Source organism: Carcharodon carcharias, chromosome 9 (genome assembly GCF_017639515.1).
Source record: "Carcharodon carcharias isolate sCarCar2 chromosome 9, sCarCar2.pri, whole genome shotgun sequence".
NCBI classification, from domain to species: Eukaryota; Metazoa; Chordata; class Chondrichthyes; order Lamniformes; family Lamnidae; genus Carcharodon; species Carcharodon carcharias.
This window is the reverse complement of record NC_054475.1, coordinates 50,073,061-50,093,302: the sequence shown is the minus strand read 5'-3', so window position 1 is coordinate 50,093,302 and position 20,242 is coordinate 50,073,061. Positions and strand designations below refer to the sequence as shown.

The 20,242-nt window shown below is 42.5% G+C and overlaps 1 protein-coding gene across 1 annotated transcript in view; it reads left to right on the top strand.

Annotated features, from left to right (window-relative positions):
- Positions 1 to 219: 219 nt before the first annotated feature.
- The window catches only part of LOC121282177 (synaptotagmin-6-like), a 324,735-nt gene continuing 304,712 nt past the window's right edge, over positions 220 to 20,242 (top strand). The window contains exon 1 of the mRNA XM_041195727.1: positions 220 to 370. Coding sequence (XP_041051661.1) covers positions 220 to 370 — 151 coding nt within the window. The remainder of the gene's footprint in view (positions 371 to 20,242) is intronic.

Below are 20,242 nucleotides of genomic sequence, written 5' to 3'. Positions count from 1 at the left end.
CAAACACTCCCAGAAAATCAGGAAGCCAGTAGGATTACAGGAATCGGTGGCTCGTACAGAATAGCCGCTGGACTGCCAATCGTTGGCATAAATGTGTCTCTGGACGCAAGGGGAGGTCTCGCATGGGTCGCTTCACACAGGCAAGTGCAGATGTGGTCGGCACTGGGGTCGATCCTAATCTCTTGTCTACTTCGAGGGAGGAAGGATGCCTTTTAGGAGATGAGTGCCAACCGGGAGGACCATGTGATCCTGTGTCAAAAGGCCATCGGACTGGTCAATGAATTGTGTAACAAGAACATTCTGGAGCAGGAAAGGTGCCTGGAATTTGTGTTCCCCTCCTCGGATCAGAGCCCCAGTGTAACTGAGACAGGTAAAGTGAGTAGCAATCTTTACAACGGATCACACTTAGAGGGCGGCCATTTAAAATTAATAGAAAAGAGAATCGTTTCAACAAGTTTGGATAAGAAATTTATCGCCTTCCGTTAAACTAAAATAGTGAACTAAATCCAAAGAGTTACTGAATAACACAATGTCCTAATGATGAGGACCGGATATATTTGTTTTGGATAGGATTGTATTGTGCATTCACTCATATGACCCATTCGGAGTCTATTAAACTTAGAATGCCAAGTATTGAACTAAAGTCTTTTTCAGAAGATATACAAGTCGATTGTAAAGCATGTTATTTAACACTCCTGGTCTGTAAAAGTGCCCAGGGAAATGCATCTGGAAAGAAATAAAAGGGCTATATATATATATATTAGAAAGAACTTGACTCTCCAGTGCGGTATTAGGAAGCAAGACCACTTTACAATGCCTGTAATTGCAAGTTGTTCTCTGACAACCTATTGGCACTAGAGGGAAACAGTGACCGATTCCACCCAGGGCAGCAGCCAGCTCTCCGAGAAACGATCAAATCAACCGTCGCACTTAAATTGGCGGTGCAGAGAGATGGAGCCAGGCAATTACACTGCCTATTCTGTTTGAGAGCTGACTGTCCACGGCGCTGGGTTTTTGTTTTAATATGTTCTCCTTTCTTTGAGAAACGACCGAAGATTATAGTGAGATCCGGACACTGGATGGTAGGTCTGTTTGTGGGTTAACTTTTGCAAACAAAAATGCTTGTAGTACAGGGTTTAAGTCCAATTTTAACCTTATGAGCGATTTGAATTGGTTGAGCATTGTGAACCGTGATCCCTGTACATCCATCTGGGGGCTGGGAGTTGATTACTCTAAGCGGCTGGTTCGCATATTAAACCTCTCTGTCATATTCAATGTCCATTTCTTGGTTCTATTCTAATTATGACAAGTTGCATTTGGAAGTTATTCGGCACAGGTTAGGGTAAACTCCACGTTCCGCTTAGTTTCCTGGTGACGAGGTTGTGTCCCAGGCTGTCTTCGGCCAACAGTTAAAGTCGCCACTGAAGTTGCATGCGAAAGTTGGTGTTAAGGCTCTTGTGATTAGTGAAGTTGACCTGGCAGCCGTTAATTCCGAGTCTATGCCGAGGATCCAAGTTGTGTTTTGGAGCTGTTCTCTGAGGAGCGGGATTGCAGTCATTTTCCATGCCATGCGGTTGTGCTCGGGAGCTGTCCAGTGCTGAACCTCAGATTGCATTGAGTCTGTAGCGAGCTCAATGTGTCGGAGAACCGCTATATTCAGTTGTGTTTCTGAATTGTATTTTTTTTCAAGTGTCTATTTGGAGGCAATAGTGGAGATTCTTATTTCTCTTGCGAAGCTTGGGCTGTAACTTAAAGTAAAATCAACCGTCTCTTGTGTTTATTTGGTGCTGATGTTCTGCGATATTCAGTTGAGGAAATCATAAGGCTAATTTTCAAGGTTTTAGAGCTAATCTTCATAAATTATCTTGTCACTGTCAATCTCTAATTCTGGCCTGGCATAGCTACTTGTACCAATGTTAATATTGGGATGGTTCGTTTTGATGATTTGAGTGTTAAATAACCTGTTTATAAGAGGTTTTTGTTTGGCTCTGTTCTATTTCCAGTCAACATTTGACAGTCATTCTGTGCAAATTGAATGGTCACAGCTTATTCCCGCCATTAACTGACAGCTTGAGGCTGTGTTTTGAGAACATCTGAGTAAAATAGTCAGTGCTGAATCTCTAGATTGCATAGGGAAGTCTTCTTTCAATACCAGGTAAGTTGTGCATTAAGTTGGAGTGCGGACGCATTGTAATTTAAAAAAAAAACACTTTAAATTCCACCTACACATAATACTTTTGGCGCTATGTATCTAGCAAACACAAAGCCCCTTGGGAGAGGACAGAATAATGCTGCATTTGTGTAGAAGCCGAATATTTATGTTAGATGTCGAAGTTTTCTCCAAAGCAATGGGCAGCCTATGTTCAGATGGGAGAGCTGCACCATGATTTTTCTCACTGACATGTCCCATGCTATATCTCACTGACCCACCCCATGCTATATCTCACTGGCCTGCCCCATGCTATATCTCACTGACCTGCCCCACGTTATATCTCACTGACCTACCCCATGCTATATCTCACTGGCCTGCCCCATGCCATATCTCACTGACCTACCCCACGCTATATGTCACTGACCCGCCCCACGCTATACGTCACTGACCCGCCCTACCCTATATCTCACTGACCTGCCCCACGCTATATCTCACTGACCTGCCCCATGCCATATCTCACTGACCTGCTCCATGCTATATCTCTCTGACCTATCTCATGCTATATCTCATTGACCTGCCCCATGCCATATCTCAAGCTGTGATAAAATGTGTTAAAATTACACTGAACAGGTTAAAACGAATATGTATTCCAGCCTTAGGGATGATATTTAATTGAGGCCGATCCCGCATCAGATCCGTGCTAAGTGCCATTGATATTGGGAGGTGCTGCATTCTACGCACAGCTTTCATTCAGAATTAAGATTACACTACTATTGTGACAGCGAGGCCAGGCGCCATCCTATTTACGAGTTGAGGCTATAGAATTCTCAAGCACCACTGGTGAGTTCCATCGCTTCATTCTGTAAATTATTCTACTTTGGTGTATCAGGGACTAGCGGAAAATAGCAATTGTGATCATTTTGGGACAGATTTGAATGTTTCTCACTTTTCCATTTTCTCCTTTGATTAGTATATACTCTCGCCAATAGATCAGTGTATACAGTGACTGACCATTTCCCTCATGCCCATATATCTTACCTGTCACTTTAATCGCTTCTAACTGCTGGTGTTGACCTCTCACAATTGAATGTCCCCATCACTATATTCGCCATTATTCTTAATCGTTACTTGCAATCTTTAACATGAAGTGTTTTAGTTTGAGTAATCGCTATCAGGTTCACAGTTTAGACACTACATGCTTACCGCGTACACACCGAGCTCTCCCTGGAGATATTGATCTCTTGAAGTGAGAGGGCGTTTGGCCAGATTCTTCCGCAGGTTGCACATTCCGCAGGATAGACAGAGGTACTTGGATATTATTCACTGCGAATTGGTCTCTTACATCACCAGTATGCTCCCCTCTAAGTGGAAGAGCTAAAATAGCGACGCCTTGTAGCATGAGGCGAGATGGGGTTAGAAAGAACCAGCAACGCGGGCTGAAACCGAAAGATCACTGGAGCTGGTGGATCGGGTAATTAAAATTTTAATTTACATATTATTTCACAATGTTATTATGCAGGGGCAAGAATGTGTTCCTTTCCACAATCATGCTTCATCTGTTCAAGTTATTAAAATAATTTTTTTAAACTCCAAAGATCATTGCAGTTTACCTAATTTCGGGTCCTGCCAAGAACAACTGGTGTTTCCTTTCTAAAGGGAGGTTTTTTCCAATGTGTTTGTTCTTTTGGAACAGTCACAAGATGGACCAAATTTGTAGATCGTCAATACTCTGGTTAGAATAATAGACGCGTGGAATAATTGACCGTGTCCACTTTGCAACGCCCAGCTTTGTGAGATGGATGGATTGCCTGCTTTGGACATTGAGAAGTATCGGCGCTATTCAGTAAAATGAGGGCAACGTTCCGGGTAATAATTGATCCATATGGTAGAGCAACGAAAGTCCAATCCAATGTGAAGGATGCTGGAAGTCTGAAATATAAGAAGAAACTGCTGCAAGTACTCAACAGGTCAGGCAGCATGTGTAGAGGGGCAAACCGAATGAACTTTCCTTAGAATTGAAAAAACCTATTACAGATGTTGCAGGTTTTAAGCAAGCGCAGGGGTAGGGAGAGGGGAGGAATGAACGGGAGAGTAAGTTTGTGACAGCATAGAAGGTAGGGATGATTAAATAACAAAAAGGATGATGAGGTAGAACAAAAGGCAATGGGGCAAGTAAAGAAAGAAGAGCCCCGAGGAGATATTAATTGCAATAGCAAAATCATTACTGGCATCTGTTGCCTAAAAAAATAGGAGCAGTGGTCACAATCTAAAATTGTAAAGTTTGGAAGAATCCAATCTGTTATTGGATTACCTGTGGGCTCCAGGTGTCCGGCGTAATGCAAAAATAAGCTATTTGGTGGATCAGTCTGGTCCTGTTAACTAAAGGTGATTGTTAACTGTAGTTTGACTAGAGACCTATTTTATCTGTTCTTCTATTGTTTTGGTAAATACATAGGTAGATTTCTTTTAATTCTTAAAATATTAACTCAGACACCCCACTTCCAGGTTTGGCAACTATGTTACAGTAGATGGTTGATCGCAGAGATGTAAATAACAATCATAATGAGCACCCTATTTTCTGATTTTAGAATGAAATGTTTTAAATAATGTGATTCGTTTAGCCAGAAAACAATGCTTTCATGTTTGAAGTAAATATGCTTTGTACAGTGTTTGCACCTGGTGCTTCTCACAACCAGTTCCTGTTTGGTTTCAACCAATCTCAGTTAGAGTTTGTTTTTCCCAGCAAAATACATGTAATTTAATGATTTTGAAAATGAAGACATAAGCTGAGTACTTCATTAATGATAATGTGTTTGTTCTAATAATACCTCTTTGGCTTTATTTACAAATTTTGTTAAGATAAATCTGACAGAAGGCTTTCTTTCGGCACTTGCACAATAATCTTCCTGGAAAGATCTGTCCCTTTGGTGAATTGAAAATTATCCTATGTAGGATGGAACTGTATGGATTTTTAATGAAAACTCTATAACAGACAAGAGGAACTGTGTGTGTATCCATACTTACAGAAGGGTGCACAAATGTTGGCTAATCTAAGCAATAATAACTTGCATTGAATAAATTATGTGTGCACTAAGTTAGTTGGGCAGGGAACTTTGTTTGTTTTGATACATGAGGCTGGGCTGAGTTCTTCCAATAAGGGGCCTTGGGTAGTAAGTCTACAAGAGGCCAGAGTTAAGAAGCTAAGTTTAGCAATGCAGAGAGATGGTTGTATTCAAGCAACTATGGTGAAAGACTGAAAGCAAAAGGAAGCATTTGAAAAGTGGGGGATTGGGGGTACAATCTAGAATATTTGTGCCACAGTTATTAAGAAGCAGTTAAGCCAACAGTTTAGAGTTTTGTCTCCAGGTTGGAGAAGTTTTGGAGAGATTGCATAATGGAAAAAATTTAACCCTAAAATTCCATTTCATTGAATCATAAAATGATACAGAATAGTTTATGGAAACAAAGGCTCACTATTTATTCCAGAAACACCGTTAAACATACTTCATATACTGTAGCTAATGCTAAGTAAAGTTGCCTTGATGGTTTATGTAATAAGATGGTTATATTGTCTGGTGTATATAATATGCTTCTGTTAAACAAGATCATGTTTCCTTATTGTGGATCTGTGAAAGTGGCACTTGAGTAAGTTGCTTCTTGAGATTATGGCCCTTTGCCAAACATTGTGAGTACAATTGTATACAGACTTGGAGATGAATGTGAGTGCATCATGCTGGCATGGTTGTCAGAGTTTTAATGACAAACTGAAGGAGTGAGGTTGAAGGAGGTTAGATTGTTATACCAGCAATTTTAGTACCTTCCTAACTATTAAGAATATATTAATCTTTTCACTCTAATTAGTTCCATCAATAAAATCCATGTTTGTGCTTGATGCTGTCACTCACCTTTTATTGCTGCCACACATTTTACAACTTCCTAAGTTCAGTTTCAAATCAAGAGCTTCACAACAAAATGAAACCTATCATTTTCCTTGCATGCAACAAGGGACAGCTTTATTGGGACGCCTTTCTTTACCAGATCGGATGTTGCCTTTCAAACATTAATGTATTTGTGTACTGTTCATTTTTCTGGTACATTGCTCATGATCCCTCTCTGGTTCAATAACTTGCTGAGAGTCACTGGTTCGGAGGTCAGCATAAACAAACCATTTGCTTGGTACAAGCTTGAAATCCAGGAGGACTATGAGGGTTTTTATCATCAAGCATGTAAAGATGGTGTTTATTGAGCTGGGCGTATTTATTTCCTCTGTGGCCCTAGGGGAATCATTTCTCTCTGCAAGTTAATGGAGAGCTGGGATTCACATTCTTTCCTCCTAGGGAATGTTTGGTTCTCACAAAATGCAATGAGTCCCAAGCTCCAAAAGCAGCATTCTGTAAATGTCATACTGTGATAGACTTAAAGTTGAATGTACTTGTTCAACTAGACAGTTCTTCTTTCAGCAAACACAGATAAAACAATAAAAATGGTGTTATGTTCCACACACTGTTCAGATTCTCTGTGTGTGTGCTGTAACGTGACATTTTTATATGGACCATTGATATGACATAGTAAGGACTGAGTTGTAAAGAGTAGCCTCAGGCATAGAATAGAATGTATCTTAAAAATAATCAGACCCTAATGTCCCATGGGCTTGTATTCAAGGCAGCACAAAGTGTTATAGTATATTTTTTATGAACATTAATTTATTTTTTGCCGTGATGCTCATCAGTAGTTTGGAGTCTACAGCACCATAGTAATATTTAATTGCTAAGGTGGAGTCATGTTTTACCTTCAGTGTGCTGTATCTCTTAAGACTATTGTTCAGCTATTCCTTGTGACACAGAAGCTGCTCATGAACACTGGAGGTTAATTGCAGCTGTGGAGACTAAAATTGTCAGCTTCTATTCAAAATAACTATGTTTTTGCCTGCTTTGTGTTGTGATATTTTTTCCCATTAATTTTCCCCTATTTCCCACCACACCACCACCTTCTGCTCCCTCCAGCTTTGAGAGGCTCATGACTGAGCCATTAAATTTATTCAAGGCTGAGTTAGATGGATTCTTAATAGACAAGGGAGTCAAGTGTTAAGAGGTGGTGGGGAACAGATCAGGAAAGTGGAATTGAGGCTACAATGAGATCAGCCATGATCTTATCAAACAGCAAAGCAGGTTCAAAATACTGAATGGCCTACACCTGCCCTTAAGCCTGTCACAAGGCTATGCCCCTTATTTTTGAAAATATGATTTTACAAATTTTAACTGACTGGAAATGTTGCAATTTGAAATGATACAGAACAAACTATTTTAAATGCAAGGCCACCCTCCAAGAGGAAGGTGAAAAACATCCTCAAGGGAGTGTGACGAGAGAGACATTTCCTATAATTCAGAGACCCATTGAAACCCGTCAGTGTCTAAGGAAGAGACATTAAAATGCAAAGTGCTGAATATTGAAATAATGGCTGCCACAGACAGACCCACCCAAAACCCCATGAAAATACACAACGGGTGAAGTATTTCAGGTCAGGCTGCAGCCACTGCAGAGAGATGCAAGAAAGCTTTCAGCAGAGAAAAACAGCTGAGAGCTGCTGCTCTCACCTTCTCCCCCTTTTGGACAAATGTATTACCCAGTTCAGGAGCCAATATTACTAGAAATCTACCAGCGAACTGAGATCTCGTAATAATTGCCACATCGGACCATAACTACGAAGCCAGCTAACAAAAATTGGCCACAACATTTAAAAATCTACATCTCATGGACAATCAAAGGACATTAAAAAGTACATATTCTTTTAACTTTTTTTTATTGGACTCTAACTTCCTTTATTTCTGAAACCTGTGTGTGACTTTGCATTTTTATTATTTTTGTCAGGTTTAGCGGTTCATCAATTTGCTCTTTCTTTGACTCAAGAAAACCTTGTTTGGCTCCTTATTGCTCACAGGTTAAATAGTTAAATACATTCTGATTTGGAAAAGGCATATCCTCGTGAAAAAGAAACTTAAACATTTGTTGTGACTAACCAAGGAGATTGAATAGAGGGGAGCCAGTTCACCCCTTCTCACCTAGTTGTAACAAGTCCTCGGAATCTTTTCCTATTTCCTATGATGTATAAACTAGGTCCATATTGGTGATTTTGATTCAATTGTCTAGATGCCACATTCTAAACATAATGGCCCCACAAGTTTCTGGAGATGTGAATTGCTGATAGCACAGTGAGGTCAACAGGGCATCTGAGATCTCGTGTACACTGGGCCCAATGGTTTCTCCCCTTAACCAATGAAATTTAGGGATAGGTAAAGAAAGAGTAAATAATGGGGAAGGATGTAGAGTGAATTAGATCCAATTAGATACAACAAGAGAAATAAAGAGAGGGAAAGAAAGATTGGCTTAAGTGAAAGAAAAATAGAGTCAGAAAGGAAAAATAAGAAAAAAAAATGTAAGTCTAAAATCCTTGGAGAAACAATTGATTTCAAGTGAGATTTCACAGTTTCATTGTTCCTTTTCTGGGCCTTCAAAGCTCAGTTTTACACGTGGACCATAAATTATTTCATTAACAGGGACCTTACAACATGAAATAAATGGCTGCAGTGAGATTCTTTTAAAATTACAACGAAAGTGCAGCAGTTTCCTGACACTTACTGAGAGGTTGACGTTGAGCTTCCGTTTGTGTGAGGTTAACAGCAGAGTGGCTCTAATCACCCAGCAATTGGTAGCAATTTGCAACTCACCACTTATATCTAAAAATGATTTTTAAAACTATCCAAAACCATTTACTAGTTCCATTGATGTACAGAAGAATGTTTCTTAGTAAATTAAGTATTTTTTTAAATTTAAACATTTAAAAAACGCCTGTTGGTGTCATTGCACCTACAAAAAACTTAATTTTAAGAGAGTTTTCAAAAGCCTGCAAACAGCTAATGCTAAGTTGCCTTGAGCAGGTCTTGTGACACTGTGGGTAGCATTCCTGCCTCTGAGCCAGAAGCTCCAGCTTTGAGTCCCACCTGAGGACTTGATGGCTCAAGAAGGTGTGTTCATAACATGGCTAACTAGGTTGAGTATCGACCTATAAATCCTGCCAACACACACCAATGGCAGGTAGTAAGAGCAAGGGAGATTCTTGGCCAGCCATGTGATGGAAACAATATTGGAGGCTCCACCATCACTATCCACAGCTCCAGATTGCAACATGTATGTAAAAGCGCATGTTGCCACAGCAACTCGGACTGCCTGAGTGAACTGTCAAGCATCACCATCACATTACTTTGATTAATTCGCTCTGGGGTTGGAGGCAGGGCTGTCTTAAGCATGATTTTTTTAAAGCTGTACAGAAGATCGTGGAAGCAAGGATTTGCAAGGACCATAACTTAAAATTGAAATTCCTCCATCTTTTATACTGCTTTGGTGGATTTTGGCCAGATTGCACTGGGATAAACCAATAAAACTCTACCCCTTGTATGTATTTACAGATATACGTACTTATTTGAAGTTATACTTGGATGTTTTGCCCTGTGAAAATAGTTTTGGGTCTTGACATGTTTCCTATATGTACAGGGCAGTTGATCTAACATTACATATTAACTGATGCTTAGCTGGGTTTTTTGTGTGTGGAAAATACATTTAATAAGGTTGAATTCCTATAATCTCCCATTTCATTCAATGTTCTTCTTTGATAACTTTGTGAACCTAAATTTGAATATAGATTTAATAAATTGGTCTCATTTATCCTCTCCTTTTTTACCTTAATCTGTTTTGCTGATTTGTGTCAATTAATGCAATTAGCTTGCAAGATTGGCAAGATAGTTGTGAAGGATTCTAAAGGTAGGTTAGATAGAGCAGGTGTTTACATTTGGCCTTTGGAACATGTATTTTAGTATTGAGACATGCAGACTCTAACTTTTTTGCTCTCTTCTGTAATAGCTTTTCAATTAAAGTGCAGTAGAAAGGCCTAAAGAGATTGTGGTGGAAAACCTTCTAACATGATGGATGTGAAGCTGGAAGAAGATTTTCTCTGACAGTATTGACCCCAATCTCAAGTTGGCAAGAGTATCAGTAGTATCACTTCTTTCATTGTAAATTTGTTGCTTTAAATCCATTTACAATGTTTTTGGAAATAGCAAACATAGGAAACCTTTCTGAAATATTTATAATGTAGCTAACACAGTGATCAGATCGAATCTTCACCTAACGTTGCCCAAGTTAGTAGATTGCACATGGGTAATATTCCTCCGATGAATGATTGAGGCTTAGTGAAAGATTGATGGGAGAAAGGGAATGATTTCATGAGCCAGCACCAATGAATAGAATTTATATGAATTGCACAATTGTTGTTATTGTAAATCGTCTGATTGTTTATGTACTGGAAACATAGAGCATGATTGTACTACCTTATTCCCTACTGAAACAATGGCACCATTTTTGCATCTTGAACCCGGCTCTCTGTACACTATGTCCAGCTGTTGTTCTTTAACAGGGCAAACCAATCTTGCCTCCAGGGTCCCTGACCAATTAGGGAGGGCAGGTGAGATGGCGCGTCCATTTTGCCAGAGGAAGGGTTTCTAATTAAAAGGACCCCGCATACATCAGCAACTCTCACCAGCACTTGAGCTTGCAGCCCCCAAGGGCTTTCATTCTCACCGGAAGCCCTGCTATAGGATCTGAGGGGGTGTAGTGAGGTGAGCTCTCCCAAGGATGGGGGGAAGAGGGTGACTTCTCCAACCAAGTAGGCATAGGAGTGTGCTTCCTTCAACCTGGAGACAGTGTATCAAAAGGATCCAGGACCTTGGGAAGAGGCAAGTGGCATAACACTTCCAGGTGCTAAGCTCCATCTTCCGACTTGCCCAGCACCCATCTGCACAGCAACACACCAAGACAACACACCTTGCACCTCCACTGATTCCTCTCCCTGCAGGCTCTTCATATCACAAACTCTCTAGCCAACATTCACCCTCACCCTCATCTTATTGCCCTCTTGCCCAAATGCCTCATAGCCACTCTGTCAATTTTGTCCTCCCCTCCTCCCCACACAAGCTATTATGACCACTCACACCTCCCTGCTTTTTCTCCTTGCAGGAGAAAAGAGCGCGCAACTTGGTGAGAGGCAGACAATCAGAGGTGGACAGGAGCGGGGTGTGGTTGGCCCTCTAGGGACAGGGACCTTGTTGAGTGCTGGCATTGCATGCCCTCTGGGCAGGGGGTTTTGTGCCAGGAGGCTGCAGATATCAGTAATGACCTCCCCGGGAGCCTGAGCATCACGAGGCAGTGGCGCTCTGACATGTTGATAGAGTTGATCCTCTGCCTGTATTTCCTGTTTTGGTGTCTTACCTCCTTCCAGCTGGATCTCAGGGTCATCCTCTCTGCCTTCTGGAGAGACAGGGAAGAAGTAGAATTGATGAGAAGACAACTGTTGCTGCTGCTGTGGGCAGTGGTGTGGCTTCAGCTCTTGTCCCTCATCAAAGATTCAAGGTGGATCTGCATAAATGGATGCCCTGCTGTGTTGAAAGCTGGAAGCAGGAAAGTGCAGCTGAAGGTGAGTGAAATTCTAGACAGGTGAAGTGCCTCCCAAGAAGTTGCCTATCTGTCCAGCAATGAAAACATCCTCTGAAAGAAGAAGTGCTTTGAACAGCAGGCTCTCAATGTCCATGGCTGGAGCTCTTCAGTGTAACTGACTGAAGCTTTTACAGTTTGTGAGTTTCCTTAAAGAAGTTCTTCCTGCTATGTGCTCCCCACGGTGACCTGGCGAATTACTGACAAGTCAGGAAACAGGTACAGTGGCTGGAGACTGAAGGATTCAATGTTAAAGTAGCAAATAGATGATTTTTTTTAACAACCTCAACCACTTATTAATCAGTAAACCGAAAGGTCCTTAGACCCCAGGGAAAGCTGGTAGAGGACGGGATCAGGTTGGAAACCCAATCCAATGTCACTTTCTGGGACCTGCTTATCCTGCTCATCCCAAACCCACCTCCTCATAAAGGGAACAATTCTGGGGAAATTCTGCCCATATTTTCCAACTTGGCAGTAAAAACTGAAGTTAATTGAACAATTTCATGTATTTCTGTGGTGTTATTGGAACATTTAAAAAACATGTATGTTGTGATGAACTACCTTGTAACTCTAAGTGTTACCTCTATCCACATCGCAATGAGCCTCACTTGCTCCTGCTGTGATTTTCTGTGGTGGGTAAAAGCTGTTCCTCAAATCCACACCTCTCCTTGATCTTCCTTCTCAGCTGTAATGTCCTCGAGCCCCCAGTGCCCCTAGATCTTTGCGTCCTCAAATTCTAGCTGCTTGCACACCCCCTGTTTCCAATGTTTCACCATTGTCAGTTGTGCTTTCTACATTAGCACACAAAAGTTCATGGTTAAGGTACATTGGGGTTTTTTCATGTTCATTAAGCAGCATGTATGAGATTGATTTCATGTAAAGAATCTGGTAACAATCCTGGTAATCCAATGTCATTAAAAAAAAATCTTCATTTATTTATGAGAGATGGAATTGTGGATGGGCTGTAGTCTCTGCCTATTAGTCTGATTTTGACTTAAACCAAGCTCAGGGAACAAAAAGTTTCCGGAAGTAAAGTGAGAATTTTTTTTATTCTTTCATGGGATGGAAGCATCAGCTGGCAAGACCATCCCTAATTGCCCTTGAGAAGGTGGTGGTGAATGGCCTTCTTGAACCTCTGCAGTCCATGTGGTGTAGATACATGCTGTTAGGAATGGAGTTCCAATTTTTTGACCCACTGGCCGTGAAGACTTTTCTGAAGCCTTGGTCGATGCTGGGTGGTCTGCTGGTTTTAGTCTTTTTGACCTTTCCTGTAACAATTCAATGCAACCGAGTGGCTTGCTCAGCCAGTTCAGAAGGAAGGTAAGAGTCAACTATGTCGCTGTGGGTCTGGAGTCATATATGGCCTACAACAGGTAAGGACGGCACATTTCCTTCCCTAAATGATATTAGTAAAGCAGATGGGTTTTTACGACAATCCAGTAGATTCATGGTCATAATTACTGAGACTAATTTTTTTTCCAGGTTTATTAATTTATTTCCCCAGCCTCCAAGGCGAAATTTGAGCCCACATCTCCGGAGCATTGGCCCAGGCCTGTGGATTACTAGTTCTATTACTAGGACATTATCACTATGCTACTATCCCCTCATGTGCTGCTAACTATTGGAGAAAAATATTCACAAAAGAGCAGAACAAGCATCTCCTTACATCTGACCCTGATTCTTCCTCTTTAAAAGTTGGGAGCTTTATTGGATTTTGTCGCATTCTCGACATGGAGGATTTAAGATTATTTAACACCAATTGGGCTTATAGCTACCGCATTTATTATTGATGTTACAGCATACACTTAGCAGAGAAGTGGCTTTATAATAATCAAATTCCCTCAATAAATCCTCACAGACCCATTTCTCAGTATGTGTCACCATTTAGCTATTAAAAATAAGGTTCTGATTCTGTAATAAGTAAAAGAAATATGTGTTAATTGCTTGTGGAATGCAATCAGTTCTGGTCTGCACACTCTAGTAAGTGAAGTTATTATCTGTTTACCATATGGATGTATTTCAAAATTACATTGTATTAGTCACAAAAGCCTCGAGTAATTCAGTTTAGACACAATGGGGGCTTAAATTGAATAGCTCCGAAAACAGGTGTGAGTATCGAGATGTACTATTAACCCCTGTGCTTTTATTTTGATACAAGCGGCATGCCATCTTCATGCTGCCTGCTCATTTTGAATAATCTCTGCATTCAGCCAGCAGTGGCTGCACTGTTCATTGGCTGGATGCCTCAGCAGTGGGCCAATATCATGAACGATTAGCATCAATAAAAGCTAACTTGCAGTGCTTAAAGTTAACCTGCTCTTAAAATGGAGGTTCTTTGTGGATGGTGCAGGTGCTGGAAGTTGTGATTTTAGAGAATGTGATACTGGAAAAGAGTGAGGAATGCCACAACAGGGGAGAACATGTGGTCCAACATTTTTGGATGCTGCACTGGAATCCTTGGTGGAGGAGGTTGAAGGAGGAGAAAAATTCTGTATTCGCAATCATAAAGACCCTGTAGTCACATAGTCAGAAGGCAGATAGCCTATTTTGGAGCCGATAGACATGTAAGTCTATACCAGAAGTCAAGCCCCAAGGAACTGCCTGCAGTGTCATTAGAAGTGATCTCACACAAGTGGTCAATACCAGTGAATGCATCTTCAAATGCCATATCCTACCAACTGCAACACTAGCTTACACTAATCATTCACTTTACCAACAATCCCTATCAAACAAGTATCATACCTAATATTCATGTGCATCACCTCACCCTCATATAATTAGCACGGCTACAAGCCTTACACGCACATCTCACACCTTGCTGACACTGCCAGCTATTCAACCATGAGAGAAACATCACCCAAATAGATCACACAACGCTCACAAACACATTTTTCTCTTTTTTTCAGAACAAGGTGGTGCACAACTATAGGTAGTAGGTGCTAACTGGAAGGGGCAGGCAGGTGCTGGCCATTATTGGGACAATGATTGTTGAGACAATGGCCAGTGGTGGGGTGAACTTATGGATGATGACAGTATCCTCATACCTAATCCTCCTTCTCACTTTCCCCTCATCCCACACCCTTCTCATTTATAAGGTGTAGATGGTATAAACATACATTTCTTACTTTCCGCTTCTACTGCCACCCCTCCAACCACTTCCCCCATTCCTGCACCATCATTTTGTGCCCCTTCCATCCAGATACTCAATAGTTGCAACCTGGCCAGGCACTGGAGTAAGACCAAGAAGAGAACGTTGATAAAACACAATACTCTCACTTGATTTCACACTTGTATGCACCAACACACAAACCGAATTAATCACCTTATGCATTTTCTGTCATTCAATGCTTTTTGAATGTATAATGTTAAAAGCAACTGATGCAGAGTTAATTCCATTCAGTGTCACTGACCCAAATCTATCCCTGCCTCAGTCCTGCACTGCAATTGACCTCCACATTTCTTGCCACTTCAAGGCTCAATGTCCCCAATGCTCTCTTCAGGTCTGCTCTGCAAAAAACATCAACTCATCCTCAAATCTGTCTCTAACTTCCAGGATGAGTGTTTTACAGTGACAATGCCAAATTCTGTTTCCATTATACCAGATTATTAGTTTTGAGGAATCGTCCCATTGTAATTTTCTATGGGGAATGAAGTGCAGGGCTGATTTTAACAATCTTCTCCCTGCAAGATCAGGGCAGGTACTGCTTGGAAGTGCTTCTGTTTTTATGTTTATATGTACTTCCACCTTAAATTCCAGTGTGCATCCACTGATCCTCTCTTTTTATTTCCTTTTCCTTCATTCCGCCATCAGCAAAAGAAAGAAAAAAGAAACTTTTACGGCCTTTTGCAACTTCACGAAGATCCAAAACACTCCAGAGCCAATGGAACACTTTTGAAGCATAGTCACAGTTTTAATGTAGAGAAACAGGAAAGTTAATTTGCGCACTGTGACTCCCACCAATGGCAATGAGATAATTGACCAAATAATCTTTTTTCAGTGAAGTTAGTTGAGGGATAAATATTGGCCAGGACAACAGGGGAGAAATCCTCTGTTCTTCTTTGAATAGTACCATATGACTTTTTATGTTCACCAGAGAAGGCAAATTTGCACCTTTTTCGATTTCAGTTTCAAACAATATTACCACTTTCTCTTTCCCAGACTGTATTCACAGAAAGATAGTGTGCACTTATTTATGGTGTATTTATCATTCCCTGATTAACTCACCATCATAAATGGTTTGTTCTATCCATTACTTGTCTTGTTTCATTACCTTCTGTTAAAGGGCTTTAGTAGGCTGTGTAAGAAAGCTTATAAAAAAACTTTGAGATACATTCTGTTCAAGTATACTTGCATATCACATGCAAGTGTAGAAATATGTGAATGCTTTATGACCAGGCTGTGCAGAGGTTAAGCTGGATAATATAACAAATGAGTACACCCCATATAGTAGTCATGACCAAACGTATATATGGTGGCCAAATTTCAGCCAGCTTGTATTAAAGATCTTCACCTGTTTCATACACATGTAGCTCCCTCTTTGTGAGTGTTATCTCCCTATATCCAAATGATGGCTCATCTCACCTCCCTTTATTAAAAGCAGAGGGGTTGTTGTTTAGGCTTCCACCAATAATAATGACCATGACTGACATCTTAATGCTGATAATTTGAGTACCTCCCCCAAGAATGTCATCAATCCTTGTGTCAGTTGTGATTTTCTGGGCTATGTAAAGTATAATTTGCTTAGCATTTTGGACGTGCTTAGTGATGTGCTTACTATTGCTTGGGAATTAAGCTTTGTGATATTATTGTATAAACATTTGATGCATTTGTATTGTGTGGTGGGCCACTGCTTCAACTATTTATTTTAAATGAGCTGGCACTGCCATCAAAATAATGAAGGTTTCCTATATAATTGTGTTATGCTATGTGATGTTGGGGCATGAATGCTTAATTTTCAGGTTTGAATCAGTTGATTTAATCCATAACATGAAGCAAATTATACAGGATCTATGCAGTGCAGCTAGAACAAGTTGCCTATCATCTCAGGGGTTGGGTTACAATCCAGCCCAGACAGCTGAGAATAAAGTCTCTCCATCTGCTTGACTAATGAGCCTAGGCAGGCTCCATCCAATTCCTTGTAAACAACATCCCCACAGACTGAAAAGCATCTATTAATGGATACTAACTTGCTGCTAAATTTTGTTGCTTCGGACACTGATATTTAGCTGGTGTGGGAAGTAGAAGTTTGGCAGTGCAGCAGCAGATGTCAGTGTGGATTTGGGGATTTAGGTGGGGTGCAGGCAGAGAGCAGAGGGAGTCTTACTACACACCTGCCTTTACTACAGATGACCTGGAAATGTTGCATGTCGCCACTGGGAGATAAAGCGGTGAAATGCTTTCAGCCTTCACAGAAGGGGGCATGCGGACAAAAAACTATGGCCAGGATTTTCCCCTTGGCAATTTGGGGGCAGGGCCCGGTCGCTGAGGGAAAACTGACACGGGATGACGTCAGGAAGAACCCCTGATGTCATCTTGGGCCATTTAAATTTTCAGGAAGGCGGGCAGACAGCAAAATCAGCTGTCCGCTGGCCATCCTGTCAATGGCCAATTCAGGCTAATTAACCATTTTAAAGACCCAATCTTAAGGCTGGCAGGCAGGCCAGGAGCCCCAGCGGGCTCCAGATTATTCATGAAATTTCATCCACTGGCGGGATGAAGTTTCATGTCCGTTTTTTAAAAATTTAATAAACATTATGTGTTTCTTATTAACATATCCCATTTCATGTGACATTGTCACATGTGGGGGACATGTTAATAATTTTAATATTTATCTAATACTTACTTTTCTTACCTGTCAGTAAACTCCCTGAGACAGCACTTTGCCTCAGGGAGCAGTGCGCTCTTTTGCATGCATGTGTGAAAGAGCACACTTTGGCAGATGGGGAATCCCTCCAACCCCCGCACAGGAAGCACATAGTCAGGAAGGCCGCTGGGCGGGCCTTAATTGGCCCGCCCACTCAAAATGGCAGTGGGCTCCGTTTTGGCGGCAGGGTTCAGTTGCCCACTCGCCACCAAGCTTGTGGGGCCCACCCACCATCCAAGGGCAAAATTCTGCCCTATGGCCGGGATTTTCCCTGAAATCAGCAAAGTCTGATATCGAGCAGGGAAATTGGTGTTTGACTCGCCGACGGCAATGGTAGAATTTCACCGCGTATCATGTGGAACATTGTTAAAAAAAACATCAAATGCATGGATTTTATGTTGGATCACTGGCCTTGGTTTCACCTGCTCCTCTGTGACCTCAGGCCTTCAGTAAACTGGCCGCCATATTCAAAGGGCATCCTGCATGGAGTTAGCACGTTTCAAGGGATAAGAAGCTACTGGGAACCGATGGTTGCCAAAGCTAGGAAACATGCTGTTTCCAAATTTAGCGACGCCCCCCTCAAATGCCTGCTAGACGTAGTGGAAGACCGCCTCCATGTCCTCTGCTTGTGCTCTGGCTAAAGATCAGCAAGCAAGGTCACCAATCCAGCATGGGAGACAGCGGCAGCAGTGGTCAGCACCAACAGACCCCTCCAAAAGAGTACAGCCACTCAGTGCTGAAGGAGGATGAATGATCTCCTCCGTTCCACCAGGATAAGTCACTCTTCTCATCACTCTCAACTCACACACTCGCAAACCCATCACACATCCACAGGACCCTCACTCACTGCTGGTTCAAGAGACATCACCACTCAGTCTGTCACAAACACCTTCACCTGCCTTGCAGATCATGTCTTCATCTCGTCTGTGGCACCACTCACTGCCCACACATGCCAGGCGTCCTTCTCATCCGACCTGGCAGGTGTCCTGCTTACACTCTCTCCATCTGTCTTCCTGCAGGACAAGCTGGCACACGACAAAAAGGAGAGGTAGCAGATTGGTGGAGGAATGCCTGAAATCAAAGTCCTGATAGACTTTGAAAACAGAGCCATCCAGCTGGCCACTGAGGATCTGGACCATTCCTGTGCTGACAGTGAGGTCGGTGCTGGTCTACCAAGTGAGGATCCTGCAGTGCAACATCCATCAGACAACCATGCTGTGAGTGAGTTCCCCTGTTCTGCAGTCCCCTGCCATGCACTAATTATCTCTCCTTGCTTTCGCAGATACATCTGGGAAGCAGCCAAGGGGTTCCATGACCCAGGCACTTGACTCCAGCCCCAAGGACATCATGGAAGAGGAATTCACAGACACCAACTTTGAAGACCCATCACAGCGCTGACCCACACCCTCCACCAGTGCAGAAACACACACCTCGGCAAGACCTAGTTATAGAGTAACCGTGGGATCACAATCTGGTGAGCGCATCACACTGTCTGAACCACAGCAGGCAAAAGCGGGGGCATCCCAGGGTGCCGGCACTCAGAGGACTGCTGGGGTCAGGAATCTGCTGAGTCCAAGTCAGATGAGGAACCTCTGGACTCGGTCATGTCACAGTTGCTGGAGCTGCAAAGACAAACTCGGGAACATCAGGAAGGGATGTCCGCTGCACCCCTCAGATTGCACTCCTCCATCTACCTTCAGACTGAGGCATGCCAATGCACCGAGGTCAACACTGGTGGGGTAGTGGCCGCCGTGGAGACTTTTGTCCAGGTTAATGGCCCTGCACTGCTGCTGGAGCTGCACTCCATCACTGAGGCACTTGTTGACATCCATCAGTGTCAATGCAAGAGGGAGGTGCCGCACCTTGAGCTCACTCCAGCTGCCTCTTCTCCTCAAGGAGTCAGCCAGCGGCCTGTGGGCACATATAGGAAGCAGGGTCAGCAGCTGCACACACCGGGGCTGTCCACCCAGGTGACTCCGGGAGTGACCGGCCCATCCGAATCCCCTCTTCCTGTGACTCCAGCATCTCCAGCTCCACAGGCCGAGGAGGGTGGCACTGCCACACAGCTGGACCCTGAAAGCAGGCCGGGGCCCTCCAGGTCTCAGCTTGTCATCACAGACAGGGCATAGTGGCAGGGATAGAAAGGTCAAGAAGATGTAATTGCACAACATGGCCATGGCACGTAACATTTACCATTGTAAATACACTCCCAAGCATGTCTCTTTGTTTATGGCTCCTTGTTATGATGAGCAGAGTTCATTCGGTCACTCAGATGTGAAACCTTGCTTCCTGCACAAGATGAAGGCCAGTGTCACAATCCAGAGCTCTCCCCTGTACAGTGTGTAACCTTCTATGTATAGCAATTATCCAGCATCAAAGTCACTCTCCAAATCAGTGATGTGTGCACCTCCTGTGGCTTATGTTTGCTGCAAGAATCTTGTATCCAAGCGTCACTGGGTTCAGTGATGTTCTCTGTATGCTCTCAGCACCTTAGAAGTGGGACTACCCCCCACCATCTCGACACCATTCCTGACAGGTGAAGGTGTGGTGCTGAAGGGAACAGGTGGCGAAGCCTGCCAAAGAATCAAGTTGTCCTAAAAGCCCATGTGTCAGCTGTTTCTCAGTAGCATTTGACCGTCTCCACAGAATGTATATGCACTGCCCTCAGCCAGACGGGTGTCAGACA